Source organism: Rousettus aegyptiacus, unplaced genomic scaffold (assembly GCF_014176215.1).
Source record: "Rousettus aegyptiacus isolate mRouAeg1 unplaced genomic scaffold, mRouAeg1.p scaffold_m13_p_8, whole genome shotgun sequence".
In the NCBI taxonomy this organism is placed as follows: Eukaryota; Metazoa; Chordata; class Mammalia; order Chiroptera; family Pteropodidae; genus Rousettus; species Rousettus aegyptiacus.
The window spans coordinates 14739211-14755462 of NW_023416311.1; the positions used below are offsets into that span (position 1 = coordinate 14739211).

Below are 16252 nucleotides of genomic sequence, written 5' to 3' on the forward strand. Positions count from 1 at the left end.
CTCTCTGTCTCAGAGGAGAACATATCTGTCTGTGGAGTGTTACCCTATTTCTAATAAATTTTTCATTTGACTCCCTCCCCCCCAAAAAATTTGATGATGGACTGTTTCATCTCTTATTTGGGTCAGAGTCAAAGATAAATTACAGGCACACACTTTTAAAATAATTTTTAACCAGGGTGAAAATTCTTGAAATCCACTGTATTGGGTGTCTTCTGAGAAGTTAACACATCAGGCTCGTAATAGGATATCAGTTACTGAGAGTTTAATTTGAACACATGGGATGCCCCAATAACAAACGTAAAAAGTAGAAATTATTAACTTTTCACAATCTACTTAAAGTTAATATTGTACCATTCATATAAAATGTATGAAATTTGCAATTTTATAGGCCTATGTACCTCATCTCATACAATATACATAGGTGTCAAATGCAATATATCTATATATGTTACAGACCCCACAAAATAAGTTTTGCTTTAAACACTCATATATTAATTTAAAGAAATTAAGAGGAAAAAAACAATATTTTACATTTACCTACATATAGTCCATTACTAGTGCTCCTCATTCCTTTCTGAAAATCTATAGTTTCACCTGGGATCATTTACCTTTACCTGAAATCGTCCTTTAACTTCTCTTGTACTATGGGCCTACCAGCAATAAATTCTTAGTTTTCAATTATCTGAAATTGTCTACTCTCCTCAATTCTTGAAAAATCTTTTCATTGACTATAAAATTATGGGTTGACATCATCATCATCATTTCAGCACTTTAAAGATGTTTTATTGTCTTCTGGGCTCCATTATTTCTGATAAGAAGTCATTTAATTATATGAGCTTGAACTGAAAAGAATAGTTCTTTAGATTTCCAACTTTCTATAGACAAGAAGCAGGTTGGCAGAGAAAGCTATTCAACTACAGACATGAACCATTTCTTAAGGAAAAGGATGGATGATTCAGAAGCCAGAGCCAAAAGCCCAGAGGGTAGAGCTAAGAATCATGAAGAACCACTCTCAGTGACTTTACACAACACGCATTCCTTGTCCCAGAGTAGGAAGAAGTAGCAGCATGTGCCTAGTTGGATTTCAGAAATGCTACGGACTAGTGATTTCTATGTGGGGGGTTATCTATTGTGGTTAGCAGTCTCTGCCTCACCATCGTATGTTGAGTGGACCGAGTGAACTCTTCAGTTCATAGTGCTTCAGATTGAGAGGGACCATGCTGAAGAAGCCTCATCTGCTCCTGAATCTGATTAAGTTGACAACATCCTGGACCTCGAGTCTGGCTGATGCCATAATGGGATGAGACTTTTGGAGTGCTGGCCAAGCCTTATAGTAAACTATGTTTATTTGCTTTCTTAATTTTTTCCTGAAGTTAATAATTGCCCTTTTATTGCTGTTCATTTCTTTTGTACCTACCCAGACTTTCCAATTCTCCACAAGGTCAATCCCATTAGGGAACTGTATCACTTCCTTTTTCTTCTCTACTGCATCCCTCCTTCAGATCCCATTTTCCTTATCTTTGAGATGTCCCTTTAGGTGTCATCCTTAGAATTCCATTTGCCTTTCTCCTGGTTTTGATTCTCTATGTTCTTGGTCTCATGTCTTCCTCTTTTTTCATTTACATCTTGTTTTGACAGAGCACATCATTCAGATTGAAAGATAGCACAATGGCAGAGGACATGATGATGACAATGTCAGCATTCCTGTTTTTTGTGTCACGGTGTTCAAATGAGGACTCATTGTTCTCTGTTCATGGCACAGCTGTCATTCCAGAATCTTCATTAGTATCTTGGAGATTCCCTTCACTTCTCTTCTGTGTTAGATCTTTGTTTTCTACAGCCCACATTTAATATTTTCTTGGTTTATTCCTTCTTTAGTCAGAGAACATTCTCCTCTAGTGGCTTCTCAAGAATGGTGCATGGAGGCTAAATTTTTTGAGACATCATGTCTGAAAATGTCTTTATTTCACTCTCACATTTTACTGAGAGTGTGGGTGATTATTGCTTCTCATTGATCAACATCTTTCTTTCCTTCTCCTTTCTTCTAACAAATTCTGTCCTGTGGCCACATGGTAGCCATATGACCAGCTTGGATCAATCATTGGGCCAGGAGTCAAGCTGGGCCACTTAGTCTCCTTCCCTGGGACTGTTCACACTGAATGAACAATCTTTCTACAGAGGCAGAGGAGGAGCTCTAGCCCTCTTAGCTGCCATTCCTTAAGGAATAGACTTTAGCTGGTAGCCACTTTCCCAGCTCAGGTAGTCATCTTAGGGTTTAGAGAATGTAGGCACCGCCAGAGAGAAGAGTGTCCTGGGGGTTAGAAGGGAGGTTGTCAGCACCATCCTGGGTCCTGAAGCTAGCTTTTCCTTCAACTGGAGCATTGCAGGAAGGTCCTACCAACTGGGTTCCACCAACCAGGAGCAAAGGTCCCATGAATATCCTTTATGTTCCATGAGTCTTAAGTTCCTGTCACCTGCTTTTGAAAGAAATTCACATGACTACAGAACCACTCCTAGCTGATCACTGAAGAACATTCTGCCACCTTTTCTTTTGGATGTTGCTGCTGCTCCTTTGAAATTAAAAAATTTTTTCATACTTTCTACAAATCTTCATACCTGTCCTTTTTTATTTCCCCTTATATTGTGAGCATTCTCCAGAGTTACCCAATCTTCATTTTTATGTCATTTTTATGAATTCTATTCAGAAAATGTTTTATTTACCATTACCAAACTAGTGTTTTATTCTTGTGTGTTTTGGGTTTTTTGTTTTGCAAATATAAATAACCTGGCCACTAATGCCTTTGATCATAATGCTTTTTTCTATATTATCCCTCTTAGGCTAGACTTCCCATGGTGAAGTCATTGAATCGATGGGAATAACTATTTAAAAAAGCTTGAAGCCACAGACTGGCAATCTGATTTACAAAAGGGCTGTGCCAGTTACATGCCCACCAACTGGCCCACTTCCTGACAGCCTTGACTAATAGCATTCTTCCAGTGCTGTGCTAACTCCATACAGGAGAACTAGCATCTCTTTGCCTTGGCTTTGATTTGCATTCACTTAATTACTGAGGCTGAACCCTTCTCAGTAAGTCTATTAACCAAATTGATTTCCTCTTCGGTGACTTGTATGTGTCTTTGGTTCATTTCATCTTAAGGATCTCAGTGTTTTTCTGATCAATTTCTTGAGCACTTTGGACAATTACAGTGTTGATACTTTGCCACATTTCCCGTAAATATTTTCCCTGTTGTTTGCATTTTGATGTTGTAACCAATTTTGCTTGCAATTTTTAGTTTATGGGCCACCTCTTTTATTTTGTGATATCCACTGTGACTTCCTCAGAGCCCGACTTTCTCTGGCATCCTCACTTTCTGATCACATCTTATCTTTTGTTGCTTACTTGATTTTAAGGCAGAGCTCCCTTAGAATTGACTTAAAAAAAAAAAAAAAAAAGAAAGGCAGAGAAAACTGAAAAATGTGCCTGAGAGGAAGCAGTTGGCTGGAAAGAGTTTGAATCCCCTCTGAAATAGAAGACTTGATCTTCAGGGGCCTGGAGAAATGTGCCCCACCCCCAGGCGTTTTAAAACACTTTCCATAGTTTGTGATTAGGTATTCTACCCCTTAAATTGTGTTGCCGTCTCTTCCACACCGTAAGCTGAGGAGAGTTTTGTTCACCTCGATATTCCCCTGAAACAGTGCTGAGCACCAAATGTGCTCAAAAAATACTTCCGGAAAAACGAACGAGTGAACGAATGAGTCTGGAATCTCTCTCCCCACCACAATCTGCGCTTCCTTCACTCCTTGCAACCCCCACAGGTGACCCAGCTCGCCCAGACAACGCGGGTGGGGTGCGTAGGAAGGACAGGGAAGGCAAGGGACAAGAGAAGGCAGGCCAGCACCCTGATGGCAGTCTCAAACTGAGAGTGAGGGCCCTCCCTGTGGAAGCGCTGCTGGAGAAGTGGAGTGACAGTCCGGAGAGACCCGGCTGGCTGCACGGATCCTGCCGGGCCCGCGCGACGCTGCTGCCGGCGGCCACTAGAGGGCTGGGCTGCGCTGACCAGGAGCGCCTGCCAAGACCGAGGACCAGAGGGGCCGGGGGCTGCCGGAACCCAGCCCGGCCCAAAGGCCAGCGACCCCGGCCCCCACTACATCCTGCGGCGCCCCGCAGCACACCTTATCCACATACGCAGCCATTGCGCAGGCGGGGAAACTGAGGCAGTCTCTGCCTGCCATCCAGAGCCCCCATCCCAGACCTCATCCGAGAATCTCTGGACCTTATCCAGGGCTTCGCCCCCACCCTGACCTTGCGGCCTGAGCGGGGTGTGGCCGCCAGAGCCCAGACTTCTGCTCTGACGTCAGCCCAGTGTCCCAAATAACTTCCTCCCCGAGAAGCTTCCGCCGCTGCGGCCGCACGTCCAGGATCCCGAGAGGCCGCGCCCAGGGCAGGGACTCCAGCGACGGTCACCCCGGACCGGCCTTCCCAGAACCAGCTTCCGCCCCGCCCGCCCCGGCCCGCAGGTTCTGGGAAGCCCCCTCCACCACACCGCCCCCGGTCTCAGGGAGGAGGGTGCAGCCCCGGGAACGGGACTGGGGCCACCTTGGGGATGGTCCTGGCACCGCAGGTTTGAGTGGGGGCTTCTAGGACCCAGTTTCCAGGGACGAAGGCCCTTGAGGGGCACTGGGGTCAGCTAGGGACCCCCCAAACACACACGTCCTGATTCATTCTGCTCGTTTGTTCCATAAGCACTGGTGACCTGGACTTTTCCCTGTCTGCCCCCCATTAGTGTAAGCCACAGCCAAAACTCTGGCTTACTGATATTTGGTACATAGCAGGTGTTCAATAAATATGAATGAACAAATGAATGAATGAAACACTCACAGTCTAGTGGGTGGACTGCAACCAACTTATGTGAGGCCTGTGGTCAGTGGGGAGGGTTGTGGTTAGTTCATGGTGACAGGCAGAACCCCAAGCCATAAGCACCCAAATGGGACAGCTGCACCCTGGTCCCAACACTCTAAGGCATATTAGGGTGAAGGGTCTGGCCCCTTGGGGTTCAGGAGTTCAGGGCCAGGTCATGGAGGAGTCGGGGTTCTGGGGTGCCTCCTTCCTGCCAACAGTACCTGGGCGGGCCAGGCCAACAGGTTGGGCAGCATAGCCAAGCTGACACTCACCTCCAGAATAAAACCCCACTTCATGGAGGCTGGCACCTCACTCTAGTGCTCCAGGAGCTCCCACCATCACTGTCCCCCACCTGGCACCCCAGCCAGGCTCAAGATCATGAGGCAGCTGCCGGCCATGGCCCTGCTCCTGCTGCTGCTGCGGTTCGGTGAGTTTTGGATGTTGCAGGAAGTCAGTCCGCTCCTCCCAGAGGGGCCCCTCTGCCCTGCCTAGAGCTCTAGCTAAGCTTCCAACAATCTGGCCAGGCTTGGGACTGTGGCATAGGCCTCCCTTCCCCGCTCCAGTGGTGTGGCCTCCCAGGTGGGTGGGAAGGTCCAGATGTCCCACCTGGGAGAGTGAAGTGGGGAAGGCAGGACGGGAATGTGGGTGCAGGCCCAAGAAGACCCCTGAGGCAGTGACATGGGCAGGGGCTTTGCTTCTTTCCCTCCACCTTGCTTTGAAGTTCATTGGCCAAGCACTGGGCTTGTTGCCTCTGCTTCTTCCCGTCAGGCCACTCCCCATCTCCTAGATGAAGACACAGGCTGCATGTATGCAGGACCTGAATTCAAGAGCCACTGGGCTCCAAATCCCAGGACTGCCATCAGCTGGGTCTCCGAAGAGGGGTGGCAGGGCTGCTGCCTGAGCCAGTGAGTCCCAGGAGACTGGCTGGGGGGACTCAGTGGGAAGTGAGGGTGAAGGTCGGGGAAAGGGGTAGAGGCTCCTGTTCCCACTAGAGAGGGAGGATATAGGGAGGAGCAGGCCCTGCACCCCTGTCCTGTCTTTCATTCCTGGGTCAGGGTCAGCAGGTGCGAGCCAGGGAGCCACACCTGCCAGGCCCTTCCCGGCCAGGCAGGCTGCCCTCTGCCTGGGAAACCTTCCCACATTCCTGGGCCAGCCTGGCCAGCTTGGCTACCACCTCACTTCCTTGTCCTCGAGTCACCTCCCAGGACCAACCTGGGTCACCCCAGGCTCAAACTTGGCCGTGGCTCCACGCTTCCTATCAGGGGTTGGAGGTCACCAGGGCGGCACCTTCGTGGAGAGGGCCAGCCTCCCTAGGTTCCCCTCCTGGCATCCTGGCACAAGGATAACAACGCTCTTTGAGGGAGCCCACCTCTACTAGAGGATGTAACACCATGATCACTCCCAATAGGTTAAGTAACCAAGGTCATTGCCAAAGTGGAAACAGCAGCCTGCATTTGACTTACAAACAGCTGTGACCAGAGGCCTGACTCCTTCAATGCCATTCTCACCCCCACATCTAGCTTTTCCTTCCTGAAGGCTTAGGCTTCTCCCATTCCCACCACCCAAACCTCCACCACGGCCCAAAGGAAGGTCCTGACCCCCTGGCTGACTTATCCATCCCCCACTCTGCAGAGCCCAGGTCTCTGCGTCACCCCTTCCTGGTCAGACCAGCCCCTCCAGCTGCTCTCCTTCTGTCCCTCTATGTCCCCTTGACTCAGCCTCCTGGACGTGGGCTCTGCCTTCAAGGAGCTCCTGAGCCCATAGGTGAGACAAGCAATCCTACCTCCAGGGTGACTGAGGTGGGAAGAACTCTGTGAGACCCAGAGGAAGGACCAAGAACTTAGGAGGAGCCAGGCTTTCCAGACAGTGCAAGCAAGGAGAGCTGCACAGAGGAAGCCGCAGTTCAGTTAGGCCTCAATCTGAATTAGGACCTGTAGGATTTGGACACGTAGTAACTAGGAGTAAAGGGCCTCTAGACAGTGGGGTGTTGTGCGCAAACCCTCAGAGGCCAGCGAACTCAGCAGGAATGAGAAGTAGAGTTCCTCAGAGGCTGAGGTGAGGAAGCCTGCAAAGCCTCAAGGGGCATGTGCCAGGCTGCAGGCATGTGCACTTGATCCTGGGAGTGGACCCTGGATCCATCTGCGTGTATGGAATGGGGAATGACTGTGGGGAGAACCAGGACAATGCTCAGGGAAATTCCCACAGGAAGAGGACGAGCCTGTAAGTACCTTAGTGCCAGTGAGTACAGACAGGTGAACGGAGCACTGTGCGTGCGCAAACAGAAACATCAGGCCTTAGAAAGGGCAGGGGGTCAGGTGCTAGCAATCTAACTAAATTATACTGTACTAAGACGAGTAGCCTTCCCCGGGGGGGCATTTGCATTTTTAAAGGATGCCTTGTGAACACAAATCCGAGAGCAGTAAGTCCAGGGCAGATTTCCTGTCCTCATCGCTTGCCTGGCCTTATCCCACCCTTGTCCCCACACTTCTGCTTGGCACTCCTACTTTGAAGGGTGACCAGTTCTGCCTGTGCCTTCTGAGCTCCCCAGTGTCCACTTCCTCTTCTTGCCACACCTACAGCTCCCCCCTACCCCCCGCCCCCGCTGTTTCATTGTCTAACCCCGACCCCTCAGCATTGGGGAGTACACCCCTTGGACTAGGGTCTGACTAGAAGAACAGAGGTCCCAAAAAACAGCTGCCCCCCCCCCTCTGGGCCCAAAAAGGGGTTGGGGTACAGAAATGCTAAGGGCTGAGGTGGGGAGAGGCTGTCTTGATCCCCTAGCTCTGATCAGATCTGCCCCCAATGAATATGCCGAACGGCGGTACCTCTCTCGAGGGGCAGGTATTTCCAGAGTATTGCTGGCACTGCACTGGGGATTGTCGCCCTGGCTGTGGTCTCAAGGCTGTGGCAGAGGTTCCTGCAAAGGCCTAGTAGCAGCCACTGTGCCTGTGTCCAGAGACACTGTGTGAGGCAATGGATCCTGGGGAGATGGAGCCTCAAAAACAGCCCTATCCCCATCGCTCTGCCTGTCCCCTCACCTCCCCAACCCCAGGGCACCATGGCCCAGCAGAGTGTCTTGGGCTCCACTGGTAGAGCATGCTGGAATGCCTGAGAGGGTCGGCTCTTGGGAATCTGGAATCTTGGGAAGACTGACTCATTAAGACTGCTGGCTGGCTTGTCTCTCCTTCCCCTGAGACCTGTGGGGCTGAGCCATAGCCTCAGGACTGGAGTTAGATTGGAGACTTGCTCCTCAGAACAGACCATGTGAGAAGATTCAGACCTCTGAAATGCAGAGGCAGTTCCAGGGCCTCTCCCTTCAGCTCAACTCCAGGCTGTCTAAAGGGTGGTATGCAGACCCCACAGCACCAGGGCTGAAGGCTGGGTTCTCCCCAGAGCTTCCAGACAAGGATGGGTGTGGGGTGTGGAGGAAGAGACCCCTGCAGGGATGAGAGGAACCACCCTGTCTCAAGCGGGAGAGTCAAGCCATGATGGGGGTCCCATCACTGGCATCTTCTGACTGGCTCCTTGTACAGCAAGGAGTCTGTTTATCCTTGCAGATAAGCTCTGGCCCATAGGCCTGGGCCTGCAGACCTCAAAGGGAGGGCCTGTGGGGGAAACTGAAGGCCCTTGGCTGCCCCTGCTGGGTCCCTCTGTGGACTGTCCTGAGTCGTTAGGGGGCTGGGTATGGAATAGAGGAGGGCCAAGTCAACCAGCAGTGGGAACAGGAGGAGCGGACCCTGGCTTTGGCAAAGTTGACTGACCACCTCCTTTTCTCTTTTCCAGGGACTCAGGAGGCCAAGGCATCGAGCGGTAAGCAACATGGCCCTTGGGTTGGGGGACAGAAGCGGGCTTGTCTGAGAGCTGGAAGACTGGCCAGGAGCTCTCACACACACCTGGGAGGAGACCCAGAATAAATGGGCAGGGCGTGGGGAATTCCAAAGTAAGGGAAAGCTGTGGCTTGGTAGAACTGGAGCCCAGACAGAAGGATGTCTGATAGCCCAAGAGGACCACTGAGGCATGAAGCATGGAGATGGGGACAGGAAAAAGTGACAGGAAGCTAAGGATAGTACCTGTTGATTATTCTGCTGTAATAATAACAGACTCCCTTGGGATTACCTATCCCATGTGGGACCCTTCCAATATCCACTGTCCGTCCAGGAGCCTATTTTTCAAGTCCTGGGGTAAGACCTCTACATGTGTTCTCTCAACTCTCACTACAATATTTTACGGGTGAGGGGCATGAGGCCCGTTTGGGTGGGGGGGTCTTTCTCACAGCTAAGAAGTGTCTGCCTGTGTCAGAGCCTGACCTCCCCCACCCCCCGCCCCTGCCCAATCCCAAGCAGGTCAGGGGCAGGGAGAGCCCTGAATTGAGCAGAAAGAGGAAGCTGGAATGTGGGGCTGGGGTAGGGAATCGGCCATGGAACCAGCCTCCAGTGAGCACTGCCTTGTGTTACCCTAGTCTGCGGGCACCCAAGGATGCTGAACCGGATGGTGGGCGGGCAGGATGCCTTGGAGGGTGAGTGGCCATGGCAAGTCAGCATCCAGCGGAATGGAAGCCACTTCTGCGGGGGCAGCCTCATCACAGAGCGGTGGGTCCTCACTGCAGCGCACTGCTTCTCCAAGTGAGTTGGCCAAGCCCCCCTCCCTCCCTCACCACTGATCTCCTTTGTCTGCTCTGCCTTCCAGCTGTAATCACTGCTTCCCAGCTAGCCCTTGCTCCCCAAAGCCCAGCAGAGAGGTCCACTGCTTGTCTCACCAGTGAGGTGCCTGGCCAAGCCTGGCGCCCTGTGCCTGCAAAGGCTGGCAGGCTCCTCCCACACCCTAGCCCTGGCCCTGATCCCTCCTCCCACACCTCAAATCCAGGACACTCCCTTTTCCAGCTGGGACTCTGGTTACAGATGAGCCCAAGGACTGGAGTAGAATGTCCCTTCCTCCTCCTCATCATGCTATCCCTGACCGAAGGGCCAGGCCACCCATCCCTGCTGCCACACTGCAAACCTCGTGGCCCCTGACCTTCAAGGTTTCTCAAGAACCTCAGCTGTTGCCCCACCACAGCTCTGCAATTCCTTTAAAATCTCACATCTTAAATTTAGCAATACAGGCTCAGAGGGAGTAGTTCGCTTGACCAAGGCTCATGGGCAGGGCCGGGCCAATCCGGAGTTGGCTGGCCCCCAGCTGCACCGCCTGGGTGTTTATCTTCTTCACCCCTCACAGCAAGACTTTCAAGTAGGGGCTGTTACTGTCCCCACTTCACAGCTGAGGAAACTGAGTCACAGAGAACTTGACAAGTGACTTGCCCAAGGTCACCCAGCTGGCCAGGGGTGAAGCTGGAAATTAAAGTCAGAGATTAAAGCCACTTTAGCTTATGCACCCGTAACCACCCCACCCTGATGTGTGTCCTCCTGGAGATTTTTTTGAAGATATCGTACAAAGAGATGTCAGGCAGTAAACCCGGAACACAGGAGGGAGGTATGTGGCAGCAGAGGACCACCACCAACTCCTCACTCTTTCCCTTCCCCAGCTAACCTCCAGCAACATCCCCTTCGAAGCCCCAGAGGGGCTGCCTCACATCAGCTCTCTGCTCTTTCCCACCAGCACCTCTGAAACATCCCTGTACCGGGTCCTGCTGGGGGCACGGCAGCTGGTGAAGCCAGGGCCGCATGCCGTGTACACCCGGGTGAAGCGAGTAGAGAGCAACCCGCTGTACCAGGGCATGGCCTCCAGTGCTGATGTGGCCCTGGTGGAACTGGATACACCTGTGACCTTCACCAACTATATCCTCCCTGTGTGCCTGCCTGACCCCTCGGTCACTTTTGAGAGTGGCATGAAATGCTGGGTCACCGGCTGGGGCAGCCCCAGTGAGCAAGGTAATGGGGCAGAAGCAGAAGAAAATGGGGGATATACCTAGAGATGATCCCAGGAAGGTTGGGGTTTACTTTGAACTGACAATTTTTTTTGTTGATATTGGTACACATGATGTCTACTGAAATGGGGGGAGTGAGTATGGGAGAGGCAGCAGATTTAGAAGGAGGAGCCATGGAGAAGTGGAGAGAGGACAGAAAGAGCCCAGCCTGGTGCATGGAAGGAGGGAAGGAGGAATTGTCCCACAAAGCCCTGAGCCAAGAGGTCTAAAACCAAGCAAGAAATGGGGAGCGACAGCTGTGATTCTCGAGAACCCAGGGCCATGGGGTCCTTGGTAAGACTGTCTGCTAAGATGCAGGGTGTTTCACTCCTCTGCAGACCGCCTGCCCAACCCTCGAATCCTGCAGAAACTTGCCGTGCCCATCATTGACACGCCCAAGTGCAACCTACTCTACAGCAAAGATACTGAGTCTGACTTCCAGCCAAAAACCATCAAGGACGACATGCTGTGTGCTGGCTTCGCTGAGGGCAAGAAGGATGCCTGCAAGGTACAGGCTGGGATGGGCTGCGCCAGAGGCTGAGCCCTGCTCCTCCCTAGGCCCAGGTCAAGGTGGGAGCTAGCCCGGCCTGGTTGAGGCCCCAGTAGGTGGGCCCACAGTCCAGACCAGAGCTGTGCATTCAGTCAGATGGGAAAGGCAGATAGATCCCTGGACCCCCACCCAGGGGAGTCAGTAGGTCTGCAGTTTGGCCCAGGAAAATATACTTTCAACATACCCCTCTGAGCAGATGGTCTGGGGATGCTAAGAAATGGGCACCCCAGGCCAGAAAAGGAAGGGCCAGCCAGTGATGTGAGGGGAGCTGGGCAGGGACATTCCTAGGGCTGAGTTGAGGAGAAGAACAAAGGGAGGAAGACAGCTTTGTGTGCCTGTGTACCTGCTGGCTCTTGGGTCCCTGTGGGCTGACAGTTCCTCTACTTCCTCCACAGGGTGACTCGGGGGGCCCTCTGGTATGCTTTGTGGACCAGTCATGGCTTCAGGCTGGAGTGATCAGCTGGGGTGAGGGCTGTGCCCGCCGGAACCGTCCAGGTGTCTACATCCGGATCACCTCCCACCATAACTGGATCCATCAGATTATCCCAGAACTGCAGTTCCAACAGGCCAGGTCAGGTGGCCAGCAGCGGAAACCCCGGGTCCAGCAGCCCCTTGATCAGAATTTTGCGCCCTGCCTGGCAGCCCACACCATCCTCCTGGTCCTCACCGCCCTGCTCACCTGCCTCTGAGCCCCACTCAGGCAGGTGGGTGACCATAGCCTCAGGGCCTACGTGTACATTTGTAAATAGCTCTGATTCTCCTTTCTTTCAAATGCCCAGTTATTTTTATTTATGTTCACCCTCTAATAAAAACCCAACCTCAGTGCCAGCTGCCTGGGTGTGGACCCTCAGCGGGAGGGGAGTAGACAGGCACCAGATGGGGGTGGGGTACTGAGAATCTGTGAGTTGGGGACAGGGCTGAGTGGGGGCATGTGGAGGGTTGGAGCACATGGAGGGTGAGGCTCACAGTGGGAAGAGAGCTGCAGCAGGAACACTGGAAGCTGGATGTCACTGGATCCCATGACACCTGTCCCCAGAACTCACGGGCAGCTTCCCTGCTCATTATCCTTGCCAATGCGACCCTCACCATGTTGCTGAGAGGCACCCAGACTGGGCACTAGGGACAGCGATAGACCCCCCCCCAAAAAAAAGAATGGGGGCCTGGCACAGGGTCCTGGAGGAAGAGGGCTTTACGGGGTGTGGAGGCCTCACTGCCCTCTCTGAGCTGGCTTTTCTCCTATAACCCAGGACGGCGCTCCCACCTGCTTCTCAGGGGTGACTCAGTAGATGGTGAATGTACCAGAGGGTGCAGCAGGGCGAGGCAGTGATGTGGATCCTGCCATGGGCTCCTGTGTCTGCCCACCTCCTTCCTAGGCTCCAACCCCACCCAGGAAACTGCCTGGGGACAGCTCCACTGGAGCCCTGTAGACCCAGTGCCGCAGGAGGCTGGACCTCCCCAGAGCTTGGGAATGCAAGGGCCATAGTGGCCTTATCAAATCCACACACTGCATGGGCAGTCAGAGCTGTGACAGGTGTCACACAAAGGCAAGACCCAGGCCACTTGAGGCTGTGAAGGCTGAGGCTCTGGCAGCTCCCTGGGCTCGGATCCCTTCTTTCCTCCTTCCACAGGGTTCAGGGTTCAGGTCAGACTTGGTGCCTTTAATGGTTTGTGTAAGAGCCGTCTTGCTCCCCAAAATTCAGAAATGAGCCGGAATCTTGCAGAGAGCCCCCACCCCAGGCCTGCTGCCTGGCTTGGTCCCAGCTCTGGGGCCCCACCCTCTCAGGCCTCGACCTGTCATCAGCAACCACACACAATCTCCCTAAACCCACCTCTCCTTCCCAGTGTGCCCTGTTTCAGCCTGCCACCACCAGGAATCTGGCATAAACAGGTCTCTGGAGCTTAGGCCCCCAGTGTGCTCTGGCCCTGTTGTGATGGTGCAGATGCCCATAGGGCGGGCTTAGGTTCACAGGCTGGCCACAGCAGGCCTCTTCTGCAGCCAGGTGGTAAGCTCCCCAAGTGGGCCGATTCTCAAAGGGTACTTGGGTTCACCTGCCATGCACGGACTGGCTGAGACTCCTAGGAGGGCAGGGATTCTTCTACTGTTGCCTGTACACATCCATGCCTCCACTCACATGTTCACACCCATGCACACAACACATGCACATACACACCCATGCACACAGAAACACACACATATGCAAGTGCATGCACACACCTGCTTGTGTACACACAGCCACAGCTTGCCTGCCTAATGCCAGGAAGAAAGCAGACGTGGATTATTTATGGAATAAATCAATAAGCACTTAGCAAGCCCCTGCTATGGACCAGCCATGGGGACAAAGTGGGAACAAATTCTGAATTCCCTTCTGTGCTCCTTTGCCAGACGCATTCCTGACTCCAGACAGGAAGGACCAGGAGGTGCAGCAACTGGTAGAGGCTCACAGGGGCCCCACTTCACTGCTGGCTGTTCTGTGACCCTCCAGGGACTGACCAGGCTGTTTGCCGCCCTCCTTCTCTAGACCAGAGATGGGTTCCAAGTCCCTCAGGGGGCAGCAGGCGAACCAAGGCTTAGACAGGGGGACTGGGTGTGGAACCAAGCTGTGGGTGTCCTGAGGCCTGGACGACACCTCAACCTGGCTCTGGGGGTATAAAAAGCCTCAGTTCCATGGTGGTGGTGGGGTAGAGATTAGGTGGTCCCTGGAGGGAGGCCCCTCTGCAGCCTCTGTGGGGAAGCCGGAACGAAACCTGACTGCTCGGAGATGGCCAAACACCAGGCTCCACTAGGAGGACTAGCCACCCCATCTCTGCCTCCTCCTACCTGCTGTCCCTGCTTTCTGAGTGCCCTGGGGTCCGCTATCACCCCCCGATCCTCCTACTGCAGGACAGAGGTCTGGTCAGGTTGAGAGGCTAATGGAGGAGGATCACAGACACTGGGGCAGCCTAACCCCCAGTGACACCCCACCCAGATGGGCTGGGAAAGTGAGTCTGGGGTCCTGGGTAGGGGCCCTGATGCAGCCACTGGGCTGCTGCAAGCTGCCCCATCCCACACATTCCCCTACCCCAACACTGTCCCTGCCCAGACCCAGGGCAGATGCTCAACCCGATAGCTGTGGAGAGACAGAGCAAACTCATGCAGAGACCACGGGATTAAAAGGGAAAGCAGATTTATTTCATGCCATTCACAGTTTGCGGCAGGCTTAATGTTGTGAAAGGAGGTTAAAGAGAGATGTGTCCCCGGCTGTCACGGGTGCCCTCTCCCACGTGGGTGGGGAAACAGCTCAGACACGACTTTCCAAACCGCCACCACACAGCACCTTAGAGCCATCTGCCAGGTGCGTGGGAGGCTGGTACCAGGGCCCCGCCAGCTGCGGGAAGAACAGAGACTGATGCCCCAAAGGTGGGTGGAGGGCAGTGGGCCCCCACTCACCTTGCAGCAATCATAACCTTGTAGCAATCATAACAGCCTATAGGTGAAGGAAGAGAAGGCAATCAGACACCCTTCCTGGGAGCCACAACCGAGCCTGGAAATCCACACACATGCCATACACATGCACACATAAGCATGATCAGCCCCAGGAAGGAAAACTGCTAGACCAGGACCCTAGACCCCTTCTGGCCTCAACGAGCAGAGGTCAGTCATGGCTCTGATGTCACAGGACAGGCACTGAGCCCCAGGCCCGATGCCACTACCCAGGGCTCAGGTGCTCAGAAGGCATGGAGGAGGGAAAGGCAAAGGGGATACAAATCAAAGTTCCCAAACCAGAGACCCCCCTCCCAACCTGGGAACTGTGCACCAGTGTCCAGATTTGGTTTGTCTTAGGAAAGCGTGGCTCACTCCAGGTGCTGGGGTGGCGCTACTCCTGCTGCACTATGGGCTCAGCCCTTTATTGCCTCGGTCAGGCTCAGTGACTGATGGGCAGTGGGATGTCAGCCAGCCACTGCCACTAGCTCTGGAGAGGATGGAAGATGCCAGAAGCACCTATTGGGTGGACACAAGTAAATGCAAGGGATAGAGGCAAGGTAGTGGCGGTGGTGAGGGGTAATGCCTGCCCTTGTGCAAGTCCCTGGAAGGTTCTGGTCATAGGCTCTAGGGGAGGTTCAGCAGCTAAGAACCCACACAGGGAGCCTGCATATGCCAAGCGCCCACCTCCCTCTTCTGTCCTGCTCTCTGGCTTTCTGGGGCTATAGGGCTGGTGGCCCTGAGGCTGCCCCAATAACTGTGTCCCTTGCCCTTTCCCAGAACCCTCCACGGTGGGCAGGCTATGCCACGATGTCCAAGGGACAGGGCTCCCTCCTTAGCTTCAGGACCCAGTTTGGATAGCTGTCTCTTTTCCAGTCTTTTGCTTGCACAGGAGACAAGCTCAGGGCTTTGATGGGGACACCTGAGATGCTCTGGAGCCTCGCCCACATACTTGCCTGGCAGAGGGAACTAGAGGCACGTCCAGGTTTGTTGTTGGCATTGGGAAGCTGGGAGATGCCAAATTTAGTCTATTCTGAAAGCAAACTCCTTGAAGAACTTGGAGTCCTTTTCCATGTGTCCCAAGCTGTACCCTGAGCACCCAAGAGTCCAGCCCCCAAGCAGGCAGTTGCCATCCTCAACCTGGGCAGGCAGGACAGCAATCTCCCCGGGACCTTGGGACCCCCGGTCAAGCTGGCTGCACACCTAGAAACAAGATGGATACTCTGACAAGGCTGGAAGTTTGAGAAGCCTGAGACTCCAGCATTTTGGGGTCAAGGACCATTCTAGCCAGCCTCAGGGAGCCAGAGCTCTCCAGGAGACACAGAAACATGAATTTCCCCAAAGTGTGGAGGGCATCCCAGGAGCTTTCACAGAGCATCCATCCACCAGGGAAAGCCAGAGAGGCTATGGGGGTGGGGGGAGTTAGGATTTGGAGGAAT

The 16252-nt window shown here is 53.3% G+C and overlaps 1 protein-coding gene across 5 annotated transcripts; it reads left to right on the forward strand.

Moving 5' to 3' along the window:
* The first annotated feature begins 4415 nt into the window (after positions 1 to 4415).
* On the forward strand, positions 4416 to 12181 carry LOC107498768 (serine protease 27). Of its 5 annotated transcripts, none has more exons than XM_016122248.2 (7): positions 4416 to 4519; positions 5120 to 5328; positions 8685 to 8711; positions 9361 to 9523; positions 10497 to 10768; positions 11142 to 11311; positions 11749 to 12181. In XM_016122248.2, the coding sequence occupies exons 2-7, from the start codon at positions 5280 to 5282 to the stop codon at positions 12040 to 12042; spliced, it is 975 nt and encodes a 324-aa protein (XP_015977734.2). In that variant the 5' UTR covers positions 4416 to 4519; positions 5120 to 5279; the 3' UTR covers positions 12043 to 12181. The 5 variants fall into 5 exon arrangements, with proteins under 5 accessions (XP_015977734.2, XP_015977735.2, XP_036081574.1 ...); XM_016122249.2 differs by having other exon boundaries at positions 5180 to 5328; XM_036225681.1 differs by having other exon boundaries at positions 5220 to 5328.
* Positions 12182 to 16252: the final 4071 nt, after the last annotated feature.